Genomic DNA, 23,704 nt, shown 5'->3' on the forward strand with positions numbered 1-23,704 from the left:
AGACTTTTCAAGTAATGATCCAGCACTCTTACAAGCATGACCAAAACTAGACCAAATATCAGTCGTCTATCTTGATTAACCAATCCCGTGACTCGAATTAAGTTGAATATAGGTTAGTTCTTCGCGATCACTTCAGCTTCTTCCCCTAACTTAATTGGGTATAACTTCCTGACAGGGATGAGCTCTCCCAAGAAAACCCCATCAAAAATCACCAGCCATGTGGGGATATCAACTGGATGAGTTGTTGTGCACAAATATGCTTCTCTAGCCACGGCAAGATCCAAACCTAGCCATTGAATCCTCACCAGGACCCAAAGTCATCAATAATGTTCCCAGAAGCTTCACCCCCAGTTATCGCTACACAAAGGGCCAACCATTAATAACACCCATGCATTAATCAAACAGTAGAGGCCGCCAAGAATCCCATCGCATTATTACCATTATTACCCCTGAACCACGACCAGATATCAAACAAACCACCTCACTTCAACCATTACCCAGCTACACAACTTTTAAAATCACTAACTAGTCTTCAAGAAATCAACTACAAAATGGAAAAGATGCCAGATCCAGAATCCCAACCCTACCCGCCAACTGGAATCCCCAAGCGGAAACCCGTCCCTACTGTCGCCACAGCACCACCTCCAGTGAACCCACTCCAGTCCCACTCCTGGACGCAATGGCCCAAATCCAAATGGTCCCAACTCTCCAAACGACAACGCATCATCTTCATTTCAGCAACCATCGGCATAATCCTCATCGCCCTCATAATCGGCCTCGCGGTCGGCCTCACCCGAGAATCGTAAGTGGTCTATCTTTTTCCGAACGATCTAACAAAGCACCTAACCGTGTGACCATGATTCGTAGACACGAGAACCTGCACCTCCCCACAGCGCACGGAGGCCCCTATACGGGTGATTTAACTTACTACGATCCCGCCGTGGGCTCATGCGGAATAACCAGTTCTAGTTCGGATTTGATCTGCGCGGTATCGCATGTTCTGTTTGATGCTGCGGCGACAGGGTCTAATCCGAATGCGAATCCGCTTTGTGGGTTGAAGGTTCGATTGAAGAGGGGGAGTAGTAGTGTTGATGTCAAGATTGTTGATCGGTGTATGTATTTTTTTTATATTTCTTTTATTTTTATTTTTTTGTTTTTCGTCCTGGGGGTTCAGCCGGTTAGGTCTATGTGATAATTAACGGGTACCTAGGTGTGGGATGTGCAATGAAAGATTTGGACGTGAGCCCAGCGGCTTTTAAAAAGTTGGCGGACATGGATTTAGGTCGAGTGAAGGTTGAGTGGGCGTGGTTGCAGGATACGCCTGTTTCCGTCTGATGTGATACGAGTTTTACGATTTTTTCATGAGTTGAGATGCTATTCTTGAAGCGATTGGTAAGGAAATGATGTTTGTGCGTTGCTTGATCTAAGTTGCTTCACCCGTGTATGTATGTGCATATATGTCTATGTTGTTAATACTCTGGCCACTCGGGGTCAACCTGTTCGCGCCAGGCGCGCAATCCGCCCCGAATATCCGCCACGACTCTCTTGCCTCCGCGATCCAGACCCAGTTCCTTCAGTCGTTTGACTGCAATCTGCGAATCATTTCCGAGCCGGCACACCACATAAATCGGATCAATGGAGTCCGGTGATGCGATATCCGCCGGAACCCACGAAGGCAGCGCGTCGCCTGAATACCCGTTGGGACTACTCGTCGTCGACGAGGACGACAAGATTGACGAGATTGGAATGTTGATGCTGTTTTCGAGGTTGCAGATATCGAATTGAACCTTCTCCCGAACATCAATGATCGTGGGCTCCTTGCTAGCACTTTCACTAGCCGGGCTAGAAGACGTTAATGGATACTTCATCCGATACTCAAGTGGTGAGATGCGCTCTTCCGGCAGCAACAGCTTCTCTGGGCTGACACTTCCACAGAAGAAAGCATAGTCGGTAGACCCTGACTTGACGGTCTCCAATGTCACGCTAGCCTCTGTAGAACATACGGCACAATTTGGCCGGCGCGAACGCAGCTTGATGGTTCGGAACAAAGGGGAAGAATAAGCCGAGAAAATATGCAGCGATGGGGTCTTAATATCTTCATCTGCACCGGTCATAATCTTAATCGCCTCCAAAGCCTGCAAAACACCCATTGTGCCGACAACCGGGCCAAGAATGCCACCATCCGCACAGCTAAGAATACTGTTTGCCGGAGGTGGTCTCGGGAAAACACATCGATAGCATGGACCGCCCGTCTTATCTCCTACCGGTCGCGGAGGGTTGTTCAACACCATCAGTTGACCTTCCGTCCGCAGGGCAGAAGCTGAAACCAATGGTTTTCCAAGAAGCACAGCGGTATCCGAGATCAAATAACGCGTCGCCGGGTTATCCGTACAGTCGAGAATGAGGTCATAACCCTTGAAAATATCAGCCGCATCTTGGGGTGCCAGATGCGCTCGGTGAGCAATGTACGTAGGGTGAGGGTTCAATCTATAGCAAGTCGGTTAGCAAACGTGTTTGGTATCCAGGGAGCGCAAACCAAACCAAACTCACTCCCGCAGAGATTCAATCGCACTATCCACCTTGAACCTCCCCACATTCTTGCTCCGGTGCAGCACCTGCCGATGAAGATTCGAAGACTCCACCGTATCCCCATCGACTAGGCCCAGTGTGCCTACTCCAGCTCCGGCGAGATACTGCGCGGCCGGACATCCCAAACCACCAGCTCCAACAAGTAAAACTCTTGCGGATCGAAGCTTCAGCTGACCTGTTGGGTTGAAGAGCAAATTTTAGTAACAAAATCGGTCAAGCAGCGTTTGTTCAGAGAATGTAAACCACTCACCCTGTAACCCCACCTGCGGTACGATCATCTGTCGTCCATATCGTTGATATTCCTCGTCCAGCAGCGGCCACCTCCTCTTTTCACCACCTTGGCTGTCAACTGTAAAGATAGCGTTTGGAGCGTCCTGCGCCCGGGCATTAACAGCCGCTTGCTCTGCACTCTCAAGATCTCGTTTCAGCCCCGCTAGGTGTGCCTCGGTGGCGGCGATTTGGGCGCGCAGGGAGGCACAGGTGTTTTCGATGTCTCCCATTGTCAGCCCGGCACGTATCAAACGGGTAAAGTAGCGCGTAGAGGCAGATGTGCCTTGGTTCTCGTGATACCAAGGGCGGCAGATGACCCCGCGTGAAGAAAGATTCTCAGTTGCTCTTATCGGGACGATGTATCTAAGGCTAAACCTATTCGGGTAGCAGTACCTTTTTGAGTTTTTCGGAGATTTCCGCTCGTATACCCACTCTCCTACCGTCCAGACGAAAGTACGTTGACAACTGTCTTATATAAAGTATTACCTACTTTACAGTCAAAAGGCTTGCTATTTATACTAGTCAGTTTCCTCATCTTCATATCGCCTCGACACTTCAACACGTTGCTCAATATAGCGCCTCAGCTTCTGCCTAGCTAGGGTCTGCTGCTCAAACGCATAAGCCATGCCTATCAGCGTCTCCTCGCTCCAGTGTGCACCCATGGAGCTAATACCGAAGGGAACATTCTCAGCAGTCTGCACCAAGTTACCGAATTCGTTGTACGCTATTTTTGTTCGCGCGGGGTGCGCGCCAAGCGGGACCGTAATCACCGGCGTACCTACGATCGATGGGACATAGGCAGCCAGAGGTGTAGGAAGAATGAGCGCATCAAGCTCGTGACGCGAGAGAGCCCCCAAAACACCACCCTCACGACCTATATAGTACATTGGTCAGAGTCCCGGAAAGGTATTGTTAAGTCCAAGAGCAAGCGCTGCATCCCATTCGGCTGTGTCCCGTCTATGATATTCCTCGCGTGGGTCGCTCTATGTGTAACTTCTAAGATCCTTCAGCGTGTGGATATTGTTCGGATTAGTCTCCAACTTGGAGAGTTAACTCTCGATGTTAGTGACGAAGTCGGCGTGAAGAACCTGTTTTACGCTTTGCTTGGGAAAGTCCAGCCAGGCCGTGAAGTTCACATCCTGAACGATGGTATAACTTTGGTACCATCAGGTCATCAAAGAGGTCCTCCCTCGTCGCGTTGATCAAGGGTGGGTACAGACATTTCACCAAAAGTATCCAGACACGAGAGATGTCCAATACCTGATATTTCGGTGTAACTCCGGGTTGACGGAAGTTTTCAAGATCAAAGAAGTCAAAGCACAGGTGATTAGCAGGGGTCCTTCGTCGTGTTATATTCATGCTGCTTAGGGGGCAAAGAAATGCCTAGCTTCACCCAATTGGAAATTCTGAAGCTATTCATCGAACTCAGGGCAACAGTGTACAATAGGAAGCTGCGATAGCGTCAACTACTCCAGGTTCTGTGGAACCGAGTTACATTCACAGGCCTTTGATATTGGAAGATCGACTTGGCCCCTTGCCAATAATACTATCCACATGCTCTGAGATGCACAGCGGCTAGCCCCCTTTTCTCGAATATCGTTGTCGGCAATGGTTCGTTGTTACTGTGAGGGTCACATAGGGAGATTGCAATGTTTTAGATTACATCAGTGCCAAGTAGGAAAGAAATATGACAGACTGTCGCAATTGCTTTACGACGACAAAATGGTGATTCACGGACGAGTGAGTTTTCCTTCACTTGACCCCGGCTCATGGTGATCATAATGAATGATATTAATTAACTCGGCTGTTGGAAGGACTGCCAACGGTCTACCATCTTTGTCTATCCAGCCGTTGTTGGCTGACCCTTGAGCAATCCTAATTTCAAATTCCCTACCGGTTGTCACACGATCCAAGAAAACAATGAAAAAGGAATTAGGGAGAAAAGAAAAAGAAAACGCAGCCCGAACGTCTATTTCTGTCCAAACTCTATTCCGGGATTCATCCGTTCTATACTCTGTACAAAATTTCGATCGTCGCTTCGTAGTCTCGTCTAGACTTTGTCATCCTCGGTCCGCTCGATGTGAGTAGCCACGCCCTTGTTCAATTTATGTTCCACTGCAGCGCGTCGCTCATTTTCATCGACTGCCCCAAAGAGAACGTCCATCTCCTCCAAGGAGCGGCCTTTGGTTTCCTTGGCGAAGAACAAGACAAAGACACCCATGGCCACGCAGAAGATGCCGAACATCAGGAACGTCCGCCAGCCCAGGTTGTGCACCGCGTGGGGTGTAAATTCGGTGACAACGAAGTTGAACAGCCATTGGCTGCTTGCTCCAAGGCCAACGCCATATGCACGTAGGCGAGTTGGGAAAATCTAAGAAAGTTAGTCAGCGTATGTCTCAGACGATATGTTAGTTAAGAGCTAGTCTTACCTCACTCAGATAGACCCAAGGGGTTGGCCCCCATGAGGCACTGTAGCCGATGACATAAAGATAGATCATGACGACCATGGCAATAGAGGCCGAGGAAACTCCTGACGCGGATGTGTCAGGCGGGTGTGTGGCCAAGACGGCACCGATGATAAACATCATGGAAGCCATCCAGATCGAGCCACCTATAAGACTCTTCTTCCGTCCCCAACGATCAATACCAATGTACAAGAAGACTGCCGTCGCGACGACCTTGACGGTTCCGTACACGCCGGTGGCAAAAAGAGAGGAGTTGGTCGCGCTGAGACCGATGGTCTGGAAGATCTGCGGCGCATAATATCCGATACTATTCGTGCCTGAGAACTGCTGACAAAGCATGAGTACAAACGCAAATACGAAGCGGTTTCGGTTGCTCTGCTGAAGGAACTCCTTCCATGTCAGCCCTTCTGTTGCGGCTCTTTCCTCTTCGATGGAGGCACGGATCTCAGCCAGTTCTGTCTGCACGGCCTCATTGCCGATAGGCTCGTTTCGAATATACGCCAAAGAGTGAAGCGCCTCTTCATGACGGCCTTTACTAGTCAGCCAGCGAGGGGACTCTTTGAGAAAGAAGAGTCCAATCAACATAAGCCCGCCCGGGATGAGCTGGATGGCGACGGGAATCCGCCATTGCTTTGTGCTAGGCTCGATGCGCAGTGCCACTCCATAATCCAGCCAGTACGCGAATGTGCTTCCGATGACTAGAAATTCTTGGAACAGACCCGCAATCCGTCCTCGGATCTCCGGGGGACAGCTCTCACCCACAAACACTGGTGTAATACTGGACATTCCACCGATGCCCAACCCAGCCACGACACGGCCAGCATAAATCATGCCAATAGCATGACTTGCGCCAACCTGAAGGGCAGCTCCAATCAGGAACACCACAGTAAGGATCATGAGGGAGTAGCGACGTCCGAGGTGGTCATTGAGGAAAGCAGCGAAGATAGCACCAAAAAAACAGCCGGCTGTTAACAGAGACACCACGTTGGAGGAGACCTGGGCATTCTGTGAGTCTGCAAAACCATCGGATCCCGTTGGGAGCCCGAAATCATTCTTGAAACTGGACATGGCTAGGACACTGCCCATTACTCCGGTATCAAACCCTAAAGAGCGAGATTAGACCATGCAGGTGAGTCATTTTATGTCTACATAAAGACATACCAAAGAGCAGGGACCCGGAGTAGGCCACTGTCGTCAAGACATAAACTCGATAATTCTTGAACAATCCCATTTTGGCGGAATTGGTCAGGACCTATGGGTGGCAGACAGCTCAACCGAGGGCCTTCTCGAGGAGAACAAAAAGGTTCAGCACGACCTCTGGGGAGATCCTCAATATATTCCCCAGTCCTTCCCCAGCTCGTCTCCATCAATTGGTAGACTGGGGGCTCCATAGCTCTACTTCATTAGAAGGACAGATCGGCACTGCGATAGGTTGTTGCCGAAGCATGCTAAGCACCATAGGCGGCGCCGCCCGCAAAACCTCTCTTTTCCCCGCGCACGATGCTCCATAGAGCAGTCCGGGGGAATCGATGTGACTCGGCAATGCTTCTTTTCGACATCCGCATTGTGGATCTGGACGGAGAAATTCTGCCCTGTTGGCCGGATGTCATTTTTCCGTCCACTGAGCACGGTCGCCAAGAGCCCGCTAGACTCCATTTTCAATCTACTGTGGTTGCAGTGCCAAAGGCAAGAATCGTTGATCAATGATACTACCTTGCTCGATATGTCTCATCTGGATGATCCCCCTATAAAAGAGGGTCTTCCCCCAAACCAGTGCATGGCATGACCTACACTCACCCAAATAGAAGCCACTCAGCCACCAATGATTGTCTTTCTAAAGCCCTGAATAGCATCTCAAGCCATATAACATGGACAAATCCTCTTCAAAGGTTCAACATTGTCGTCATCGTCATCGTCACCGGTGAAGCCACAACTGACTCGGCCGAAGTCAAAAGCCGCCCTAGGTTACATGCAGACAGCCCCATGCATGAACATCTCTCACCGACTGGCACGATAACTCTGCGGTTAATTTGTGGCTTGGAACGATATCTCCTTGGCTTGCCTTATCAGTGAGAGTCAGCTTTTTGCGAACTCATCCGCTGAACTGACGAGTACATAAAACACGCTTGTATTAATCCCATCCTGACCACACCCCGTCTGCACAGTATATTCATAGCACCTAGAGACTTGTCCCGGAACAGGAATTATCCGGTTGTACTGATTTATGTAGACTATCTTGGCCACATAGCACAGGGCCCACCCAAACACGTATTCCAAGACGAGATAGTCTTGACCAGCTAGCTTGAGGCGCAACTAGGGGTGATTCGTGAAAATGGCACGCTATATGCAGATATCAGCCTACACGACTGTAGGCAGATCTGTCTTTGTTTTAGCCTGTTTCATTTTTGTTTAGAGAATGAGACGGCGTATACAGGAAGACGCGCGCTGATACCTCGTTCTTGTTGACGCAGATACTCGCAAAACATCCCAATGCATCTGCCATTCGAACAACCTCTTCAATTAGTGGTTGCTTAACTTTGCTTTAATAGATTCAGAATTCTATACATAGGCGATGTAGTTATATGTTTTTATACGACGCGTAAATATGCATGTCATCCGCCAGAAGGTGTGTTACTAGATGAACTATTGCCTAACTAGTATTCCTACAGGAACCCTCAGCTATCTTTTTTCTTTCTCTTTTTCAGTTCGAACCTCCATAATTTCAGACTGATTCCGTGTTACCTAGTCAGTGTCCTCTCCCTTTAACGTTTCCAAACATCCTCGGGGTTCCTTATTGATATCTGCCATATCTTATCCTACTGATTAGCTAAAAGCAAGGCAGTACTATATAAAACTAAATAGCAGGATTCAAGGTTTTTAGCAGCATACTTGTAGTGACAATTAACAAAGGTCTGGAATCGTTCTATTCCCGGTGCAAGATTATCTATCGTACAAGACCATTTTGGTGTATATGGCTCGAGTGTACTTAAGTAAGCCCTATTTGAAAGGTAGGATCTACTAGATTGCCAATATTGCCTGTTAATGAACCGAAGGCAATCCATCGCTGCAGCTCTATGTGAATCGACAATGATTTAGCTATTAGCTTACAAATAAAGGTATTTTTAGTGTAGAGTGGGGAGAAAAGGCATGACATCCAAGGATCTCCGAACACAAGAGGCTGGTGATGCTACACCTCAATAATAACTCACAATTCATTGCATGCGAGATCTGCAAGTCGATAGACGACTCGACGATCAACTAACGCCGACATACCTCGGCAACAGCATTGCCTGAGTCCAGCAAGCTCCTGCAGGGCGCTCTAAAGATAAACAAAACATCTACTACCTACCTATCCAATAAGAAGGGTTATGGCCTGAGGTGCTCCAATATACACGGTAGTGTCCATCCCAGGATTCCCATGGTGGATTCACTTCTTCCATTCGTCCGTGTTTAGGTGAACATAGTACTAATTCTACATAGTAGACCTCATACCGTTTCAGCAACTCGTCAGCAGTGAATATCACTCCTATATAACCACCTCATCGCTCTTCACACCCTCGAGACCCTGGAGTTTTATCCTATTACTGAAATCCTACGTTGCTCTTTATTCACAGTTCGCCAACATGTCAATGAAGCCCCAGAACATTGGCATCAAAGCCATCGAGATTTACTTTCCCAGCCGCGTACGCTCTTACTCCGGTGCAAAGATAAGCTGAAAGCATACTAACCATAAACAAATTTAGTATGTACCGCAGCCCGAACTAGAGAGCTTTCTGGGGGCGAGTGCCGGAAAGTTTACCATTGGACTCGGCCAGCAGAAGATGAGCTTCTGTGATGACCGAGAAGGTAAGCCAGGAGCAAAACCTCTAAATCCTGTTAACACAGCTTTCTGACAGTAATAAACAGATATTTACTCCTTAGCCCTCACGACTGTTTCCTCGCTGCTCCGAAAATATTCAATCGATCCGAAGACGATCGGCCGCCTAGAGGTCGGAACAGAAACCCTCTTAGACAAGTCAAAGTCCTGCAAGTCCGTCCTCATGCAGCTGTTCAGCGATAACCCTGATATCGAAGGTGTCGATACATGCAACGCCTGCTATGGCGGGACGAACGCATTGTTCAACGCGGTTAACTGGATCGAATCGTCCGCTTGGGACGGCCGCAACGCGATCGTCGTCGCGGGCGATATTGCCTTATATGACACGCCGGCGGCGCGCCCGACGGGCGGTGTTGGCTGCGTCGCCATGCTCATTGGCCCGGACGCGCCATTGGTGCTGGAGCCACTCCGTGCATCGTACATGAAGCATGTGTACGACTTCTACAAGGCTGATTTCAAGTCCGAGTACCCTCTTGTCGACGGGCACTTCTCGAATACTTGTTACATCCAGGCGCTAGATGGTTGCTATGAACGATATCGCAGTAAGAGGCTAGCCAAAACCAATGGCGCGGCAAACGGGGTGGAGAACAAGGACAGCTTTCTAGATACCTTTGACTATATGGTTTTCCATGCCCCCAACTGCAAGTTGGTGGTTAAAGGGTATGGTCGTCTGCTATTTAACGATTTCCGGCTAGAGCCCAACCGTTTCGATGATGTCCCGTCCGAGATCCGCAATGTTGAGTATGCGGCGTCTTTGACGGATAAAAGCATTGAGAAGGCCTGTATCGGGTTAATAAAGGAGAAGTTTTTGGAGCGCGTCCAGCCGTCGCTTACGGCCCCGGCCAATTGTGGCAATATGTATACGGCCAGCTTATACTCCGGGCTGGTGAGTCTGTTGAGCAATGTCCCGAGTGAGGAGCTGCAGGACAAGAGCATCGGTATGTTCAGCTATGGCGGTGGTCTTGCGAGCAGCATGTTCAGCTTCCAGGTCAGAGGCGATATAACGGATATAGCTCGAAAGATCCAGCTGCATAATCGCTTAGATGAGCGTACAGCGGTTACTCCTGATGTATATGATGAGGTGAGTCTTTATATACGCGTGTACCCCCATAACAACGGTAGTCTAATCGATTTAGATGTGTCAACTCCGCGTGAAGGCATACCAACAAAGGAACTACACTCCTGAGGGAAGCATTGACAGCCTCTCACCAGGCACATACTATCTAACGCACGTCGACGATATGTTCCGGCGGAAGTACGAGATGAAACCGTATGCGCGATTCCAGAATAAGCTGCCTAATTAGCAAATGTTATGCCGTCAAAAGGCATCAATGCCATATTCTTTTCATTGCCGTAATCTATCTCCAGCAGGGATTAGATACATCTTTTCAATGACAGAACGATGTATATGTAAAGTATTGGCCCATCTCACTCCTTCTTAACTGGATATTGGGGCCACGCATTATCAGCTTCTTAATATAGCAATCCCCGGAATTAGTCTGAATGATCTATGGAGCTATTCATGCAAATTAATATCGTGAACTACTGTCATATTCATGCCAGATACTAAAGCAATAGCTTGATTCATCGTCTAACGTGAGTTTCCAAGGAATGCTACCTAGTGTTGGCTCTAATTTCGCTCTGAATTCTGCTGCCACCAACCCAAGGACCGATGTGTGGCTGAATACGGATCACATATCCGTAACAACTTAACCAAGTGCCCATATTTTTATATTTATATACCAAATCTCAAATAGTTGCGATGCCTTACACTCTGTCAACCTCAATAACTTTCGAATTTCTATTCCAAATCTCTGCTTATTTGATCTGTCAGCGTAGTTTTGGTGATATGTGCTCTTGGGGTACTTGCTGTCCCTGGTGCAGAGCTAATCATTGGGCCCTTAAGCCCTGTGATATCTTGCTACCTGTGTTTCAGTTTAACGCGCATCTCGCTGGAGATTGCTAACCGTATGAGCCAAGGAAACAAGCCAGGAATGTGCCGGCTGGTCCGGCTCCACTGATTAGGAACTCTGTACCGACCATATCGGTTTGTGGTGCTGCGGGCGGGTTCGCGGTAGACTTGTTGAGAGGTCGAGCTGAAGGGTCTAGCTCGCTTGCGTAAGTAAGCTTGCATATTCTTATTATTTAACGCAGAAAGGCAGCCTATGCTTGGGTTGAATATTGGAAGTTGATGGTATTTGTGGAGCCAGGAATAAACAATAAGATGATGCCTTCTGATATAATTCCAGGTTGACTGTTCTCTTGGGTAGTTCTCTAAATCCGCACAGGTTAGCGATTGCATTTATTCCATCCCAGACATCGTATCTTAGAATCAGCGTGACTCCATGATTCTTAGCCGTGATCAGTTATAAACAATCCCGAATTACCAAACAGTCGTAAGTGAGGTGAGGGGGTTAAACCGAATTTAGTCCGAAGATAGCAAACCCCGGGTAGGAAAGGCCGGAATGCAACGTTCTACTCCACGCGATCATCCTTCAATCAAGATCGAACAAAGCTCTCGAGCCCATACATGGAAGTATAGTGGGAGTCGACGAAGAATTGGACCCGGACTGAAGATGGACCGAAATTAGTCCCCTCTACCATGGCTCTGCTCCTGGAGAAATACTACCACGTCAAGTCGGTCCGACTTCATTCTTCAAGTGCATACGTACTGAGATTTTAAATATCAACAAGAGCTTCACGCCAATAAAGATATGACGACATTGTGAATAGCCTGATCATCAGAATCTCTACTCTTCTGTTTCCAAAACCATCCACACCCTCTCAACATGACTTCTCCAGCCAACAATAACACAACCTACCGCCAAATCCGACTTGCCCGACTATCCCGCGTGTATTACACACATATAGAAATCCACGCAATTTCTCTCATACTTCGGTCTTCAGAAAATCTCCCAAACCGGGAACGAGATCTATTACGGCGGCACAGGACCCGAACCGTTCTTATATTACGCGAAACAGGGCAATACAAATGAATTCGGAGGCGCTGCCTTCGCGGTAGAAACTCAAGAAGACCTCGAGTACGCCTCTCAAACTCTCCCCGGCGCAACAGGGATTTATGAATTGGATCGAGCTCCGGGTGGTGGCCTTGCGGTCACATTCCGGGACCCTGTCGACGGATTTCTACTTCACTTGGTTTATGGCCAGGGTAGCAAGACTGAAACTAAATGAGTTGAAGTACAACTTTGTCAGTAGCGAGGTTCCCACATTCGAGCCAAGCTGATTTAATTTCTGAAGCCAACTGAGAAACACTGACCAGGGAATAGGACGCAGCGATTTGAGCAAGGTAGCCTCTCAACCGAGACGGGGTTAAGTTAACACAGAGAAGTAATCCTTGCATTAGGTCCAGTACCAGTCCACAAACTGGGTCATTTCGGGATGTGTGACGAACTTTGCAAAGGCGCTCGGTTTCTACACAACCAGATTCAACTTCAAACCCAGAGATGTAAGTTCACCAGAAAACACCCTCAGTCTCTATATATACCCAGAACTAAAGAATTCAAATATACATACCAGCTCATCCACGATCCAGCTGGCAAAGACATCACCACGTTCCTACACCTAGACCGCGGCGAAGAACTAGTAGACCACCACAGCCTCTTTTTCTTTGAGGGCCCTAGCTCCCACGTCTACCACTCATCCTTCGAGACGCACGACTTCGACTACTGGCTTGTTTCGAGTCTACGCTGTAGATATGGATGTTGTGTTCTCGAGTCTAGTCTAATACGCGTTTTGCAGGTTCAATCCATCTGGCTTTATCGTCGAACATTATGTCGATAGTGATTTGGTGAATGGGGATCATGCCATGCGGAGATCTCCTGCTTCGCCGGATAATCTACATGCTTGGGGTAGGTTGTCCTTTTTTTCTTTTCGATTTTTGGGGATGTGTGGGCTGACTTTTGGGGTTTGCTGTAGGTCCTGATTTGCCGGAGGGGATTTTGGGATGACTTTGAAGTGTGCCAGGTTGACTGGAGGAACTTTAAGTAGCCTGGCCTTTGATGAACAGGCTGTCACTTGTTTTTCTTTTTATTTGATCGGACTATCAATCTACTTAATTCTATGATATGTGCCTCTGGCGGCAGCCTTCAGTGCACGGTTAGATACAATTTCTGGCAAGTTTACCACCTTGTATCTCATTTATCAGGTGTAAACCGTTATAGTAAGGCACGATTGCACCATAAACAGAGGTGGTGTAACCTTCGAGCGGGCGTTGTTCTGTAGTGGAGAAAAAACAATTGCCGCGGTAAACCATTAATATCAGAATATGGGTCATAACTTATGGATCATATATTATTAAAACGAAACTGGACCCCAATCAGACCGGGCGCAGGGAAAGCAAGGCTTTGCTCGGAGATATGTTGCATTCGGGATTCGCGAAACATATTATTACGCAGGCCAAGGCCAATGCGAAAATCATTGGGACGGATGGCCATCAACATTATATCAATATCTCTTTTCTTTGAGTGCATATTCTTTGTTATATAGTCTTAGATCAAGCCATCGTGACCAGTGAACACTTTGTGGTATAACTGGCCTGGAAAGCAAGGGGAAATCCTCAGGCAGCAGCAAGCCTTACGTAATATCAGGAGCCAGTCACCGGAAACTAGGGCAAGGAACCGTCCAATCAGATCTCGAGTCCAGAGGCGCCCTGAGCCGAGCATGTTATTGGTGATTCCTCATGATCAGAAGGATAACCCTTGATTCTGGATCATGCCGAGAGTAGGATGATCGACATACTTCAGAATCTTAGCTTCCTAAGGGGTGGGGGCTAAAGCACCAGTGTGGTCAGGGGAATAGCGGCATGTGCGCCATGTAAGCTTACGACTGGAGAATAATGCTCAAACGAAGTCAGATCTTAGCCTGAGACCAAATTTGAATATGATAGGGCCTAGGAATGTATGGAGTACATACCTAGTGCTTATGTTGTCCATGCTTGCCCTATCCTTTCGCTCCCCTATCGTGGCTTCGGATATTTCCCTTGTCTTTTTTTTCGGCTTGTTTTGTGGACAAGAAAAAGGGACATTCCGGTAAGCCTGGCTTAAGGGAAAGAATGCGCACTCTTTCGTGAAAACGGGCTTGGACCATCTTCCCTATAACTAGATAGTTCTTCGTCATGAAGTACGGGGTACCAACGAGGCACACTGTGTGCGGGCTACTCTTCCATCCAGAACCTATATGGGGACCGCCTCCGGGCCTAAAATTTTAGTCTTTACCCCTTTTGACACTAGACAGGGTATTCTTCCATAGTTCTATTACTGTGCAGCCTATCCTTGCTTTGCCCGAACCCACAGGGCTCTCAAGCCCATGTATTGGTTCGCCTGTGATCAGGACATGTGCGGCTGTGCCTCACAATCGGTGGCCTCATACTTTCCCCTCCTCGCTACTACTAGTGCCTCGTAGCTCAGGAAATGGCTGTGTAACTCCCCCACAACTGCGCGCTTATTCAGACTTCAGAACAGATATATTGAAAAGCCATTGCAACCTGCGGCATCCTGATGTAAGCCGTGTTCAATTGCGTTCCGTCTCTTGTAGGACAGCTCCCGAGTCACCAACGAAGATAGGAAGACTGGCGGCCCTAACAAGCATCCTTCTAGGAATATTCTTGACCATGGCGTTGCTAGGCACTGTTCTGGTGCTAACACTGCTCCAGCCACTGGTCCACTCTGCGGATTTAACGACCTATGTAAATCTCTTGTGAGTATCAAGTCTCAGGTCGCGCGCAAGTTTCATAACAGGCGGCTTCTAACTTCATAAGCCTGGGTACTGAAGGTGGAGGAAATGATTTCCCTGGTGCCGCTCGACCGTTCGGCATGGTCAAGCTGGGTCCTGATCTATTCGTCTCAGGGACAGACGCCTATTCTGGCTACCTGCCCAATGGCCAATTTTCTGGCTTCAGCATGATGCATGAGCAAGGCACAGGAGGAGCGCCCAAGTACGGAACAGTTTCACAGCTGCCCTTGGTAGGAAACATCAGTAATCCTCTGTCAAACAAGACTGTCGCCCGGAAGGGCACAGATAAAGCGTCGGTCGGCTATTACAAGGCGCAGACATCGGAGGGAACCATTGTCGAGCTGACCGCATCAGCTCATGCAGGAATGTATCAATATACATTCCCCACTGGATCCACAGGAAATGTCCTGGTTGATGTCTCTCATGTCCTTCCTTCGTTTCGAGGACAGGGACTAGGCCAAGGGTACAGAGGTGGAAACATCACTCTTTTCCCCGACGGGCATTATGAAGGCCAGGGAGTGTATGATAATGGCTGGAATCGTTCACCCGATTGGTCGATCTATTTCTGTAGGTTTATTTTGACTTTTAACCCTCAATCATGACCGGGGAACTGACCTCCATGTATAGGTGGCTATTTCGATGCTGCTCCAGTTCGTAACAAAACATATATCGCAACTGGTGCGGGAGATAGCGTCGAACAACCCAGTGGATTTGCATCTTCATCCTCGAGCACAACGCGCATTGGAGGATTGTTTACCTTCGAGCAATCTGTAGTTACTTCGCGCGTTGGCATCTCATGGTTATCCACAGAAAAAGCATGTAAAAATGTCCAAGAAGAGGTTCCGGAGGGAACAGAATTCAAGTCAGTTGTTCATGATGCCCAGGCGGAATGGAGCTCCAAAGTCTTGTCCAAGGTGATTACAACGAACACGAACGAGAAAAGTCTCACCTTGTTATACACATCCCTCTACTTCATGCATCTAATCCCAACCAATCAGACCGGGGAGAACCCCGACTGGACGTCTTCAGAGCCGTATTATCAAGATATCTTCACTTACTGGGTACGTGTGGTCTTCCGACAGCTTCGCGCACGCCGATATAAATTGTCCCATGGCTCACAAGCGTTTAGGATCTTTTCCGCTGTTCTACCGCTCTCATGCAAGTACTGCAGCCCGCAGCATATGAAGAACAGATCCGCTCTTTGATTGACATCTGGCGGTTTGAAGGTTATCTCCCCGACGCTCGCTCATCGAATTACAATGGAAGAACACAAGGTGGTTCAAATGCTGACAATATCCTTGCCGATGCTTATGTGAAGGGCGTGCGAGGGGCTGTTGACTGGGAAGATGGGTACCGGGCAATGGTGAACGATGCCGAAGTGGTTCCGCCAAACGATCCGGCCGACCCTATGGCGCCAGACTCCTCGACCAAAGAGGGACGAGGTGCGCTGTCCGACTGGCTTAGTCTCGGGTTCATCACACCCAAATTCAGCCGCGCTGTCACTCGGGCGGTCGAGTATGCTTGTAACGACTTTGGTCTCTATCAGGTCGCATCCGGTCTTGGGAAGCATGAAGATGCAGACAAATACCTGAACCGATCACAAAATTGGAGAAACCATTGGAATCCAAAACAGACCTCGCTGGGATTTTCGGGCTTTGTGGTTCCACGTGACACCACCGGGTTCATCGAAACGGATCCACTGAAGGACAGTGGCTACTGGGGGGATCCTTTCTACGAGGCTAGCTCATGGGCATACTCCTGGGCAAGTGTTCACGATATGGAGCATATGATTGAGATGATGGGCGGGGCCCAGACTGTCCTCAAACGTTTGGACACCATGTTCACCGAAGGAGCCAGCGGCTCTAGTGGCATAATCTTCGATCCCACCAACGAACCGTAAGTTTTCCTCATCCTCCACTGGGTTTCACTCTAGTTAGTCCCATATTAGCGCGGATAGCCTGGCTGACAGTCCCATTAGTATGTTTAATATCCCATATCTTTACCACTACATCGACCGGCAGGACCTATCGGTTTCCCGATCGCGCAACATTGCAAAGACCTATTATGGTACTGGGGTAAAAGGTCTCCCCGGTAACAGCGACGCTGGCGCCATGCAAACGTGGCTCATATGGAATATGATTGGTCTATATCCCATCACGGGGCAATCGACTTTTTTGGTACATTCTCCGTGGTTCGAGTCCTTGACGATTGAGCTTGGAGACGGGAAGAAGTTAGAGATCACCGCGACCGGCGGCGACGGCAACGGCGACAGTAAAATCCATGTGCAGAGGCTTCGGTTGAACGGAAAAGATTGGAAGAAGAACTGGTTCACGTGGGACGATATTTTTGCCCAGGGAGGAACCATAGAGTTCGAGCTTGGAGAGGCTGCGAGTGACTGGTTCACCGGCGAGTTGCCACCCAGTCCTGCTTCGTGAAGTTGATATACTTGCACAACTTTTGTCTTTGACACGTGATTGTAAATAGATATATTCACACATACCCTGTATAGATATGACTAGCTCGCCATATTACTATTTTAATGGCCAGAAACACTCTCCGTGCCACAGCTCCTTAGCAGATGTGGACCATTTCACAGGCACTGAGGACCCTGTCGTACACCATATACCTCCAGAGTCGCCATACCTGACAACTTCTCGTATGTTGTCAGCTGACAAGACCAAATTCTTCATTCGCCACACCTGGGAGCCAGCAGGTAAATTTTGATAAGTCATTGATCGTCGTCGGGCGGAACGAAGAGGAAAGAAAGAATAGCGGCTCCCGAAATGGCTCGGGATCCACCACCGGAGCACCGGTAATTAGGGGGGGGCTCCCCTTTCCTTCCCGAATGTCGCGATATATACCGTAACGGAGGGTGGCCGTAGGACAGTGTCATGTAGTTTGTCAGGGTCTCTTTTAGTTTTATCCATAATATTTGCCAATAGTAGAAACAATAGTAACAAAGGACTCCGTCGAGTTTCGGCTACAGGGAGTTCATTCGCGGTTCCTGATGGAGTCGATCGGCAATGGAGTTATTAAGCTTGTCGATCATCGACCGTAACGGTCCTAACGATCATGCACCCTCTTGCGTGTTGGTTCTCGGGGATTTCTCCGTGGGATTCCGTTGACGCGATTGTTTTCATGATGATGATCAGACCCCCCTTCTGCAATTGTCGTGATGCTCTAGAGGAGCCCCTTTTCTATATTCTTCCCATGGGCAGGGCTTGAGTATTCGAAGGCTCAAAATTCGAATCTTTGGCAAAATTCATGTGAAAGCAACCCATTCAAGAAAGCTTTTTAGCATAGTCCCCATATACAAAACTAGCTTGTTCTGAGCTCAAGTAGGATAGATAGGTACTCTGGTTTCCAGCTCGTGTGCGGAAGCCCTCGGGGTGGAGCCGCCGAGCCATTTAAGCTCCCTCCTGAATTTGGTTTCTTTTTTTTTTTCCAGCCCTAGGCTACGGCTATGGGGTTAAATTTCATACAGAGGAAGCTGAGTGTCTCGTATTAGGCCGTGGACACGCGAAGTCTATGTATCATTACAAGGGGCCAAGAGGGCGTGGGTGTCAATCTCGACCAGTGATGTGAGCTACCACTAAGAAGTCGTAAGGTCTCGCTGAGAATCCGAAATAATAATCCATCGGTGCAAAGCTATATCTCCCATGCATCGACAGGCCTCGCCATATACGGAGTGCTCTGTATGTAACCTTCAATAGCTTCTCCGGCGTTCCCCGTACTCTTGGGCATAGAGCAAGCTACAGCAACGTTAGCTTAGAGATATCGCTGAAGATCGTCACGGTTAGACCGGCTTCCCGGGTGGCCCTCAACAACATACTAAGGAAAGTTTTCTCTTTCTAGAACCTACACGCCATACATGCTTGAGACGGGGAAGTCGACTCTAGGTCTATTTCGATTAGACCAAGATACACTTTATCGCGCCGGATGAATGAGCTCGTGTTCGTTCTAGTGTTTAGCCAATAATCTCTCCACTAAGTACGATAAAGTCAATAGTGAGTAGCAAACTGGGACTCCATCGACTCCTATCAAAGCATGTGATGGAAGAGATGTCTGGTAAGATTAAGATGTAGATCACGGTGGTAGTCAAAAGGCAACTAGGAAAGGCGTGGAAGACATAATGTCTTAAAATCCATTGCGTGTAGATCATCGGATCCGGCACTCCCCAAACGAGCAATGATTGCACGCTTGTTGCAGTATCGGCCTCCTGAATGACGTCTATGGAACGAATTTTTAGCACTGCCAAGTTGAGTCTCTTCTCCAAACTCCATATTCTTAGAGTCGTAAGAGTCACCAGAGCTTCATTGCGAGAATCTACGAAATTCGTCTTGATACCTACCTTGTAGGTTAACATAGGTAACGCAGTAACGTAGACAAGATACGGAACAGAGTTTCTAAAGACACAAGAAGGGTACATTGGGCAACCTGTACCTTGGTCTGTATTCAGTATCCACAGCCTAGTGGTCCTTTGTCTCCATCAAGCTTGTGATAATGCTTTACTCACCTAAGCAATGACACAGGACTCTTGCCAAAGGGTTGACCCGCCAGCTGGGTCATCAAGCTGTCCAGCTGCTTTCTCCAAAAAAAACAATAAAGAAAGGTCGATCCCTGAGAAGCTGTAGTATATAAGGGTAAAGCCTCCCAGCGCTCTTGCTGTTTCTTTCTCGATCAGCAGCGCACCATTCGTTCGTTCTTTCGCTCCCTCTCCAACTTCTGTCCTTCCTTAACCGCTACAGCCTCAGATAATATACCCTTCCATTCATTTTAGTTTCTTTGAGACAAACCCATCGCAATGAGGGCTACTTTTATCACTGCCATCGCTGCTCTAGCCTCCTCTGCTGTGGCTGCCCCCGCGGGCGGCCTCCCTGAGGTCAGCATCCTCTCCCAGTCCACTTCCGTGGCCTCTACCACCTATGCTATTCCTGCAGCAACCCCAGCGCCCTCTTCAGGTGCCAGCGGTCACATTATCCAGGATGCTGGTCACGGTATCAACCAGGTTCTGACCGTCACCGGCCCGAACGCGAAGAAGCTCCTCATTGAGCTCAGCCCCGAGGTTGCTGGTCTGCTCTCCGGTCTCGGACTTCCTGCTGTGGGTGTCCCTGTTGGAGAGATCGTCAAGTCTGCTGCCTCGGTAGGCGACCTGGTCAAGGACCTTGGCCCAGTTGTCGACGGCCTTCTGACCGTTGTCAGCAAGGACGTTGGCGCTCTCTTGATCAAGCTGTCTCCTGAGGTTGCTGGCCTAGTCTCTGGCCTCGGCCTCCCTGGAGTCGGTATTCCCATTGGCAAGATTGTCTCCACACTCGGCGAAAACCTAAAGCGTTCCGCCGATGGTAAGATTGTCGAGGACGTCGCCCCCAAGGTTCAGGATGTTCTCGAAGTCACCGGTCCCGATGCCAAGCGTCTTCTCATCCAGCTTAGCCCTTCTATCGCCTCCCTCCTCGCCAGCCTCGGCCTGCCCGGCGTCGGTACCTCCGTTGGTGAGATTGTTAAGACCGCTGGCAACGTTGGAGACCTCCTTAAGGACCTCGGCGAGCCTGTTAAGAACCTCCTGACTGTCGTCGCCCAGGATGGCTCTCTCCTTCTCATTAAGCTCTCTCCTGACATTGCAGGTCTCCTTTCTGGTGTCGGTCTGCCTGCTCTAGGCACTTCGGTCGGCAGTGTTGTCGCAACCCTTGGCGCCAGCCTGTAAATGATTATTTCGTTTAACTGCCTTGCGTGGATTAAATGAAATATGAAGGGTTTCGCTAACCCCGGGAAAGTGTACAGCGAGTGGCTCTAGAAATGTGGTCACGGTGCCACACTAGACTAAAATTCTTGAGACCTGTGTACTCGGCATGCCGACAATGACTAGCGTGAAGGATTAAATATTTGTTATCGATTTGCTGTCTGATTGAGTCCAGATGGATGTCTGTTTCGTTGCACATATTGGGGGCTTTCCGAGAATACAACATTTAATTCAGACGCACGCTTCTTTTTCGCCCCTTTCAAACCATTCTTATTTTAGAAAACGTTTTAGATGGTGCAGGAGATACCCATGCAGTAGTTCTAGGTGTAGCAGTAGCAAACTGTCAATTAGAGCCGAGTTCAGACCTGGGTAGACATAAAGGAGAGCGTAGTGACCTCGATCAGTACAACTTGCATATATTGCAGTCTGAACCAAATACCAATATAAGACTGTTCGCAACAGATCTCTGTGGCCCTTGGCCAGATCACTGACCTAGTCAATGAGCTATTAATTTAACTTCAGATTTTCATTTATACTTGCCCTCTAACTTCAGTTGGAGTTGCTTGTCTCCTGATTTTTGCTGCACAAAATTGTTCTTTCGGTGTCGGCTATTCTCCGAAAGCGGTGCTTTTAGAGCGTTTCATCTTGACCTCGGGTCCACTTCTTTTGAGAGTCATTCCGCCTCAACCGGCAAAGGCATCGAAATTGCCATGAAGGACAGAATATTGTGCGTACATCATCGAGCAGCTCTGCAGAGCTCTGTGGACGTCAGAGTTGGTGTAATGCAGAACGGGGGCAGCGGGCGATATGCGATGCGAAACACAGTATGGAGTGCTCGTGCTTGGCTCAATCGTCGAAAGCACGCCATGATTTCTTAATACACATTGGCATGCATTGTTGCTCCTAGCGCGCCACCTAATTTATCTGATTCAGACAAAAGTCTGGTTCTAGAAGCTCCGGTGACTTGACAGATTGTCGCTCAGACCTGGGAGAGTACAGTAGCCCAAGGTTGTTTGAAGCTAGGGCTAATAGATGCTGGCGCCATATCTCAAGGGAAGTGATTCAGGTCGAGAACAGAGTCTAGTTCTACTTAAGAGACCTTCTCGCCCACGCGTTTCTGCCCTTCTTTTTGTTTTAACCAACACGCTCATTTAATTCTCTTCCGATCCCATTCAACAAGATGCGGATCAATACATTGTCGCTGTTCTCCCTCGTGAGCCTGGTACCGACCCTTGCGGTGGCCAGCCTTTCTGGATCTGTGGGACCGTTGACCTCGGCTTCCACCAAAGCCGCCACGAAGACTTGCAATGTTCTCGACTATGGAGCAAAGGCGGATAAGTCAACCGATCTCGGACCCCCTCTAGCATCGGCGTTCGCCGATTGCAAGTCGGGTGGTCTGGTTAAAATTCCATCGGGAGATTATGCGATGAAAACCTGGGTCAAGCTAGCTAATGGCAAAGCATGGGCCCTGCAGCTCGACGGAACCATTTACCGTACTGGTACGGATGGCGGAAACATGATCATGGTCGAACATACTAGCGACTTTGAGCTCTTCAGTAGCACATCGTCGGGTGCCATGCAGGGCTTGGGATATGAGTTCCACAAAGACAACAAATGGAGTGGACCTCGTCTTTTGCGACTTTGGGACGTTACAGATTTCTCGGTTCATGATATCATTCTTGTTGATGCGCCTACTTTCCACTTCTCCCTGGACACTACCACCAACGGCGAAGTGTACAACATGGCAGTGCGCGGTGGTAACCATGGCGGCTTGGATGGCGTTGATGTGTGGTCGACGAACATCTGGATCCATGATGTGAGCGGACCAAAATAGTTCAAGGGACCTTCATGAGCTAACATGCCAATAGGTTGAGGTAACCAACAAAGACGAATGTATCACAGTTAAGGTATGCAATCACCACAACCCTCTTTCCACCACGATATAGCTTCTAACATATCTGCAGAGCCCTTCTAAGAACATCCTGATTGAGAACATCTACTGTAATCGGAGCGGTGGATGCGGCATGGGCTCTCTTGGGAAGGATACTGACATCAGTGATATCACCTACCGGAACATTTACACCTGGAATTCGAACAACATGATGTTCATCAAGAGTAACGGTGGTAGTGGCTCCGCGAAGAACCTGCTATTTGAGAACTTCATCGGTGAGTACAGGCACTCAAACAAGACAAATAGCGAGTTTGTTGGGCATTTGATGCTAATCCTGTACTCCGTTCATCAGGCCATGGTAATGCCTACTCATTCGATATTGATAGTTACTGGACCAGCATGCACTCTCAGGGAGGAGAGGGTGTCGAACTGAGCAATGTCACTGTCCGAAACTGGAAGGGTACCGAGGCGAATGGCGCTAACAGAGGACCTATCAAAATTGTCTGCCCGGATAGTGCCCCTTGCTACGACATCACCATTGAGGACTTTGCCATGTGGACTGAGGACAGCTCTAGGCCAAGACAGTGGTACTCTTGCCGTAATGCTTATGGCTCTGGATTCTGCCTCAAGTCCGGCTCTAGCTATACTGTCTATGCAGCGACCACGAGCACCGTCTCCAGTGCCCCATCTGGCTATTCGGCAGCCACCATGACTTCCGACCTCAAGACGGACTTTGGCATTACAGCCTCTATACCGATCCCGACTATCCCTACCACCTTCTACCCTGGAGCGACCCCGTACAGTGCTTTGATGGCCAACAGCGGCTCAGGGGCTGCAAAGGTCCGGGCTGTTGTGGCTTCCTCGGAGCCGACAACGGTAGCTGAGGAGGCAACTTCTACCACAGCTGAGCGAGAGACGCCCACCAGCAGCCCAGTTCCTGCTGTCGCCACTGAGCTGGGTGCTTGCCCATTCGGAAATGACATGTCAGCACCTACGGGTCCTCCCAGTGCTAGCCACCATCACCATCGGCGTCATAGCCATCACTAAGCAAGATTAGTGCAAGGATAGGCATTCAATTCTTAGTCTGTATAATTAGATGGCACCTTTGTCAATATAATCAGTTA

General features: G+C 48.8%; 8 protein-coding genes across 8 annotated transcripts; 6 read left to right on the forward strand and 2 right to left on the reverse strand.

The window, feature by feature from the left end:
- Nucleotides 1-551: 551 nt before the first annotated feature.
- Nucleotides 552-1,335, forward strand: BDW43DRAFT_309107 (RlpA-like double-psi beta-barrel domain-containing protein; the record flags this gene model as incomplete). The annotated part of the gene is made up of 3 exons (XM_032046646.1): nucleotides 552-802; nucleotides 868-1,112; nucleotides 1,211-1,335. The coding sequence occupies 3 exons, from the start codon at nucleotides 552-554 to the stop codon at nucleotides 1,333-1,335; spliced, it is 621 nt and encodes a 206-aa protein (XP_031902614.1).
- Nucleotides 1,336-1,927: 592 nt separating this feature from the next.
- BDW43DRAFT_269576 (HesA/MoeB/ThiF family protein) lies at nucleotides 1,928-3,291 on the reverse strand (the record flags this gene model as incomplete). Its single annotated transcript, XM_032041252.1, has 3 exons — nucleotides 2,840-3,291; nucleotides 2,551-2,764; nucleotides 1,928-2,487 (listed from the first exon to the last, which is right to left on the reverse strand). Coding segments are annotated over exons 1-3 (1,020 nt in total), but the record flags the coding sequence as incomplete, so codon positions are not given.
- Nucleotides 3,292-4,909: 1,618 nt separating this feature from the next.
- Nucleotides 4,910-6,555, reverse strand: BDW43DRAFT_298800 (sugar porter family MFS transporter; the record flags this gene model as incomplete). The annotated part of the gene is made up of 3 exons (XM_032044618.1): nucleotides 4,910-5,230; nucleotides 5,289-6,427; nucleotides 6,486-6,555. The coding sequence occupies 3 exons, from the start codon at nucleotides 6,553-6,555 to the stop codon at nucleotides 4,910-4,912; spliced, it is 1,530 nt and encodes a 509-aa protein (XP_031902616.1).
- Nucleotides 6,556-8,622: 2,067 nt separating this feature from the next.
- On the forward strand, nucleotides 8,623-10,671 carry erg13A (putative hydroxymethylglutaryl-CoA synthase). The gene is made up of 5 exons (XM_032041253.1): nucleotides 8,623-8,719; nucleotides 8,805-9,007; nucleotides 9,068-9,170; nucleotides 9,231-10,282; nucleotides 10,338-10,671. The coding sequence occupies exons 2-5, from the start codon at nucleotides 8,948-8,950 to the stop codon at nucleotides 10,503-10,505; spliced, it is 1,383 nt and encodes a 460-aa protein (XP_031902617.1). The 5' UTR covers nucleotides 8,623-8,719; nucleotides 8,805-8,947; the 3' UTR covers nucleotides 10,506-10,671.
- A 1,319-nt stretch (nucleotides 10,672-11,990) lies between these two features.
- BDW43DRAFT_298802 (uncharacterized protein) lies at nucleotides 11,991-13,169 on the forward strand (the record flags this gene model as incomplete). The annotated part of the gene is made up of 6 exons (XM_032044619.1): nucleotides 11,991-12,053; nucleotides 12,109-12,357; nucleotides 12,566-12,667; nucleotides 12,739-12,935; nucleotides 13,003-13,070; nucleotides 13,138-13,169. 6 exons carry the CDS (start codon nucleotides 11,991-11,993, stop codon nucleotides 13,167-13,169), a joined length of 711 nt encoding a protein of 236 aa, XP_031902618.1.
- A 1,269-nt stretch (nucleotides 13,170-14,438) lies between these two features.
- Nucleotides 14,439-17,537, forward strand: BDW43DRAFT_269587 (alpha-1,2-mannosidase family protein). The gene is made up of 5 exons (XM_032041254.1): nucleotides 14,439-14,916; nucleotides 14,978-15,519; nucleotides 15,580-16,013; nucleotides 16,082-16,848; nucleotides 16,931-17,537. The coding sequence occupies exons 1-5, from the start codon at nucleotides 14,831-14,833 to the stop codon at nucleotides 17,385-17,387; spliced, it is 2,286 nt and encodes a 761-aa protein (XP_031902619.1). The 5' UTR covers nucleotides 14,439-14,830; the 3' UTR covers nucleotides 17,388-17,537.
- Nucleotides 17,538-19,756: 2,219 nt separating this feature from the next.
- On the forward strand, nucleotides 19,757-20,653 carry BDW43DRAFT_309113 (uncharacterized protein; the record flags this gene model as incomplete). Its single annotated transcript, XM_032046647.1, has 1 exon — nucleotides 19,757-20,653. The coding sequence occupies one exon, from the start codon at nucleotides 19,757-19,759 to the stop codon at nucleotides 20,651-20,653; it is 897 nt and encodes a 298-aa protein (XP_031902620.1).
- Nucleotides 20,654-21,869: 1,216 nt separating this feature from the next.
- On the forward strand, nucleotides 21,870-23,627 carry rhgB (putative extracellular rhamnogalacturonase; the record flags this gene model as incomplete). The annotated part of the gene is made up of 4 exons (XM_032046648.1): nucleotides 21,870-22,505; nucleotides 22,558-22,596; nucleotides 22,654-22,855; nucleotides 22,933-23,627. The coding sequence occupies 4 exons, from the start codon at nucleotides 21,870-21,872 to the stop codon at nucleotides 23,625-23,627; spliced, it is 1,572 nt and encodes a 523-aa protein (XP_031902621.1).
- Between the last annotated feature and the right edge of the window lie 77 nt (nucleotides 23,628-23,704).

Source organism: Aspergillus alliaceus (genome assembly GCF_009176365.1).
Source record: "Aspergillus alliaceus strain CBS 536.65 unplaced genomic scaffold BDW43scaffold_11, whole genome shotgun sequence".
In the NCBI taxonomy this organism is placed as follows: Eukaryota; Fungi; Ascomycota; class Eurotiomycetes; order Eurotiales; family Aspergillaceae; genus Aspergillus; species Aspergillus alliaceus.